The sequence below is a fragment of the Chanos chanos genome, chromosome 5 (assembly GCF_902362185.1).
Source record: "Chanos chanos chromosome 5, fChaCha1.1, whole genome shotgun sequence".
Classification (NCBI taxonomy): domain Eukaryota; kingdom Metazoa; phylum Chordata; class Actinopteri; order Gonorynchiformes; family Chanidae; genus Chanos; species Chanos chanos.
This window is the reverse complement of record NC_044499.1, coordinates 24,257,905-24,263,835: the sequence shown is the minus strand read 5'-3', so window position 1 is coordinate 24,263,835 and position 5,931 is coordinate 24,257,905. Positions and strand designations below refer to the sequence as shown.

Below are 5,931 nucleotides of genomic sequence, written 5' to 3'. Positions count from 1 at the left end.
AAGCTGTGCAACATTAAACCTTTTTTGTCAGGCTGCGCTCGTCAGGTTCAAGCATATTAAGGATTATAAAACATAACTTACAGCTCGACCTACACAATTCATAAGCCCTATTAATACCTTAAACGTGGATAAACGGATAAACGCGACGCTTTGATCGGAATGCCTAAATCAGATGTCTGTAATTTTTATATATTTTAATGCAAACGCATATTACGACTGGAAGGAGGGCTGCAGTATGCAGTACTGACGTCGGAGTATCATTATATCTACTGTGGTGCAGCGGTTTTCTCTCCAGGCCAGTAGAGCGCCAGGCCGGCAGTCGGCGGTAATCCACAGATGTTGTGGCGCCGCACGCAGTTACTTCGCAGAAAATGCAGAAGAGGGACTGTATACCTCGTCTCACAACAGTTACTCAGTAGATTACATACATTTCTGACAGCCGCAGGCAGTCACGCGCATGGGAAAGGTAGAGAAAATGCGTTGGTTACCTCTGTCGGTCTTAATTTTATGGGCTTGTTCTCTACATTATTCTTCTGGCCATACCAGCGATGTTAAGAAGATGAAAATGCAGTTCGCTACGGGTCCACTTCTAAAATTCCAGATATGGTAAGTTTGTATCGCGCTAGTTAAATACACGGTATGATTCGGCTTTGATCTAACCTGGCTAGTGTAGAAACGACTTCTTTTGGCCCTAACACATTCCGTTACTTAGGTTTTACTTGCGTATGTCACCGGAGGAATGTTATTTAAGGCCAGATGTCTGTAACGTGCTCTTGCAAACTAGCAAACTAGGATTCAAGCCATGGAAATGAATGACAAAACCAGGGTTAACGATAATTATCGCTAATTGTAATTATTGTTTGCACAAGTAGCACGAAAACTGTCTGTTTTGTGTGTAGTGATTTGTGAATTTTCTATTTCTGACATGCAAGCATTTAAAAAATAAATTCACACGTATGTAGCTGTTATTGTATAATTTAGTTAAAGAATTAATATGTCCTCCGTTGACTATCCCTCCGCCGATGAGACGTAATCCGTTTTTTCAGTGAGTGGCTAGTTTAGGGATTATGCATTTGAGCCACCAGTAACCTTTCCTCTAGTTGGTGTCATTAGTCAAGCAGGGCTGAGTTACACGAAATGGCAGCCAAATACCGAATTTGATCAGGGTCCTATTCTGCGTTCAGTAAGAGATGTCTTGAAATTTTCATTTCAGCAACCACAGAGGTCATAAGAATAGAAGTCGTAATACATGGGTCCCACGTCCATTGAAACAAAACGAATCTTCAACGATTTGAATTGAACAGACAGCGACCGCGGACCTTTTCCATATCGTTTCTAATATCGCAGAAACTGCTCCTCTTTAATAATTAAATGCAGAACGTGTGTAGGGATTTGCTTAAATGTACATAGTCGTTGTGTTAACCTGCAAATGGACTGTATTTCCATGTCACTGGATATTCATATCATTCACACTGATATAATTATAAAATATCCAGTAAACTGCTGACGTGGTGTGGAGATAATTGTTTGTGTAGCTGTATAAGTTGAGCTGAATAGGTCTTCTTGTGTTTTTCTCTAGTGTCTCCTGAGGGTACAAGCGGGTGTTTGAGGAGTACACGCAGGCCTTGTACCAGCGGTACCCAGACATCCGCATAGAGGGCGAGAACTATCTCCCTCTTCCAATCTATCGGTGAGTTTTAAAGCACAACAAAATAGTTCCCATTCATAACACTGATTTCAAATTGTGTAGTAGTACTTGATATACACAGTTTTATTAACTGTTCTGAGTTAGGAAGAGGTTTCTGCTGTACACTTGCATTGCGTGTGGGTGAACTGTATATCAGTTTCATTGTGCACGTAATGAAAGATACGAACAGGATTACTGCCAAAGTGTACTCCTCAGTCACACATGTGGCCTGTGTATAACAGAGGAAAGGGTAAAAACACTAACTCCTGCTTTTTTGTGTTTTGTTTTGTTTTCTGGTCTGCAGACACATCGCCTCCTTCCTTTCCGTGTTTAAGTTAGTGCTAATTGGGATAATCATTGTGGGCAAAGACCCTTTTGCTCTCTTTGGTATTCAAGCCCCAGGTCTGTGGGTTTGGAGTCAGGAGAACAAGGTGAGAATTTAGGTCAAAATCTCTCTTTTGAATTCACCTAACTTGTTGTGGTACTTGTGATAAACAAGCAAAAACACAGCATAATGAAAAAGAGTTATATAGAGCAGGCTTTTTCCAGTGAGAAGTTACAGTAATGATTTCTCATATGAAGCTCAGACATGCTCAAAATACACACACTCCCCAAGTACATCATTAGACTACTGTCATGTATTCTCTGAGGTGACCCAGGGTTGATTTTGTTTTCCCTCGTCAATATACGGTCTCTCCTGCTCTAGCCATTCTCACTAAAGCTAAAGTGCTCAGTGTGGTCTTATGGGAGAATCTTCTTCCATTTGGCAGACAAACAAACATGAGTAGTCATTAGAAATCTACACAGCAAATCCACCTTCTGGGGTCAATCGGAGCTCAGTTGTTAACATCAGGATTCACACAGGCCCCTCTCCCAACATTCACATTATTCTCTCTCTCTCTCTCTCTCTCCCTTTCTCTTTCTCTCTCACAGCATCTCAGAACTAATCCACAATCCTTTCCTTTGTCAGATATATGCTTGCATGATGGTGTTCTTCTTCAGCAATATGATTGAGAACCAGTGCATGTCCACAGGAGCATTTGAAATCACACTAAATGGTAAGGACAGCTTTTTGGTGTTTTTTTTTAATTCATTCATTGATGTATGTAATTCTGTAAAAACACAAATATTCTAGCACTTGAGGAAGTTGTATATGTAGTGTCTCTGAACAGTCTATGCACGTAGTATGTATTTTTTTGTTTTGTTTATTTTTGTGTTGATACAGATGTTCCAGTGTGGTCCAAACTGGAGTCTGGTCACTTACCCTCCATGCAGCAGCTGGTTCAGATCCTGGAGAATGAGATGAAGATGAATATACAGATGGAGACACTCCCACACCATCGCTCTTAACCCCACTTCTGTCCCACCCAGTGGACCATAGGCCCTCTCCATGTGAGTAATCTCATCTCTCATCCACCAGTGATGACACACACTCACATATCAAAAGTTGAGGCATGTGTGTCTTTGTCTGATGAGGTGGATTATGAAGATAACTTTGTGCTGACGTCATTGCGGTTTGATGTTACCCCTATGACGTCGATGTCATCGCAGACTATAATAATCAGTGTGCTGTAATCATGTTACAATAATTCTCCCACGGAAGCACACAGCAACCAGCAGTAGTCAAAAGTCTGGATTTTGGGCTTTTCAACAGTGCCTGTTTATTTTACTGGACCAACCAGTTGTGGAGTTATTATAAAGTGAATTCTATGTAACGTTATTGCTGGGAAGAAAATCTTCATTTGACTCCTATTACGTTTTTCGCTGTACCTCTGCCACTTTTTTTAGCCCTAAAGACTTGGGGGGGGGGGGGGGGGGGGGTGGCACTTGTGTTTTCCAGTAAAGACGTTTGAAATTCTAAAGTCGAGTTTTTAATTTTTTCTCTTGTTTTTTGCTGTTGACAGTCATATAGTGTCTTGACAAAAAGATGTGTCAGACTTGTAGCTTGTTGAGGGTGTGCTGAAAATAACACTTGCATAAGGGGAAAAGTCCATTTTTTACTTTCTAAACAAAGGCAAAACTAAAGCTATGCCAAAATGGTATCGACAGAATGATGTCAGACTCCAAAGGGTTAAACAGTTAATACCAGTAACCTTGAAGTTCTCTTTTTAAACTATGTAATCATGTTAGGGAAAAAAACCTTTAGACCTTTGACATCATCTGCTGCTGAAACCACTTATTTCAGATACAGCTGGTAATTTGGAGATGCTGAACTAGACTGTGAAGATATGTTGGATAATGGCTGCGATGTGACATATTTCTTTCAGGACCATTTTTATTGATTTTCCTTGCTTTAGTGCTCTGACAGTCCCATCTCTCATCTCTCTCCTCATACAACACTCTCTGTCCTTCAGAGTGGAAGTGGGGAGTTTTTTCTGTGGCTGTGAGCTGATGTTTATGAAGGTTTGCACTGAAAGCAGGAAGACTGTGAGTGCAGGCCTGAAGTCCTGATCACCCCACGCACCACGGAGACGCCCCATCAACAAACGCTGGCTTGGGATCCATGGCAACGGCTGTGGCCATCAGGGCTGTCTAAATGAATACGGAAATTTGAACATTCGTCAAATGTGGGAGGGAAAAAAATGCACGTACAAATGTGAAAATTGTGCATTTGAATATTTAAACATGAATTTGCTGTCTGTTCCACAATGTTTTCATATATACATGTAAGCTATGCAACCCCAGTTTGAAGACCTTGTTGTGGTTTATGTTAGATTTATTATGTTGCACTGTCCATTCTTGTCAAAGGTAGTACACCCCCCTCCCCCCAAAAGTGATTCAGTGATTCAGACAGGTCCTGACCACTGCTGGAAAACCATTGTGTGACTGTGTCCACAGCTCGCATGGAAAGCAGAGACATGTGTGACAATACCTAGCATCTCTGTTAGAGCCAAACCAAATCTTTATCTTAGCGAGAAACATGTTCAACAAGAAATGCTAGGTAGATGCATTCTACCCTCCTCTGTTTTCAGCCAACAGTGTGTAGGAGACTGCTAAAGTCCACCCTCCTGTGTTTTCAGCCAACAGTGTGTAGGAGACTGCTAGATTGAGCTGAGAGAGAAGATCACTTTTTCTTTTGTAATATGTTTATGTGAAAATCTTTTTTTGTTTGTTCGTGTGTTTTGAAATTGTGTTTGTTTTTCAGTAAGTACAAAATAAAATGGTAGCATAGCTAATACACACACAACTTTTTTTTTAGTTTAAAAAAATCCATCAATGCTTGTTGTTCAGGATAGCTAATAGAGACTGTTACTTTTTCTTCAGACATAGACTTGTCACAAGATGGATGTGCTCCTTTTGCTATACTTATTACAACAAACCCGTGTCCTGGATGTCATTTATTCTCAGTGAGCGACCTTGTGTACACCTAACATTGACTTGGAGACCAAGCACATTTGACCATCATGTACTCATTTTCTGTTCTAATTTTGGGAAGTTCATTTCAACTATATCTGAATCTTGGGAATTTTTAGAGAAAACAATGTCTGAGTCTGAGGCTAGCTGACAGCCTTTGTGGACATAGATAGTACTGCAGCCCGTTTCCACTGCGATAAGAAGTTGGTTTAGAACTTCCATCGGTTCCCTCTGTGAGAACTGCACATTATTTAACATTCTATTTCTCAACAGTTGTTAGTTTTATATTTCTTTGTATGGCCAAATATGTGAACTGAGAAGAGAATAAAGTTGATTTGGACAATGAGTATTTTGTACTTGGACATATTGTGGCATGATGTGATGTTTTGGGAAAGAAATACAATATTGACAGAGGGTTTGATACATTTTACTGACTGCGATGGCTTAGTTTCAAGATTCTAACAATTAGCATTCTTAACTGGAAACTGAGGGAGTATAAGGCCACAATTTGGCCTGCTTTTGATCTTTGACTCATTATTGCAGTCATTTTCATCTGCAAAGATGCTAACATTGAGCATTTTGAAGTTCAACCATCACAGCCAGTTAATATATCATTTCCAGTTCAGAACAGTTTGAGATGAGAACACAGTGGTGAAAATAAAGTAAAATATGGACAAAATGTCTTTTATGCACCCCATCAAACAAAATTATAAAATCCTAAAGAGGACACTGTTTTATGAAAAAATATAAAATGATGCTTTGGAACAGTTAAGGTATCTTTATTAAACAAACACAACTCAAGGAATAACAGTTTTCTCCATCACAAATAAGCAAAAAATGTGAACAGAACATGGGCTGGTGCCACAAAAGTCACCACCACAACAGGAACA

The 5,931-nt window shown here is 40.0% G+C and overlaps 1 protein-coding gene across 1 annotated transcript; it reads left to right on the top strand.

Moving 5' to 3' along the window:
* The first annotated feature begins 423 nt into the window (after positions 1–423).
* selenot1a (selenoprotein T, 1a) lies at positions 424–4,775 on the top strand. The gene is made up of 6 exons (XM_030774042.1): positions 424–606; positions 1,580–1,690; positions 1,992–2,118; positions 2,658–2,745; positions 2,913–3,079; positions 4,042–4,775. Exons 1-5 carry the CDS (start codon positions 458–460, stop codon positions 3,035–3,037), a joined length of 600 nt encoding a protein of 199 aa, XP_030629902.1. The 5' UTR covers positions 424–457; the 3' UTR covers positions 3,038–3,079; positions 4,042–4,775.
* The last annotated feature ends 1,156 nt before the right edge of the window (positions 4,776–5,931 follow it).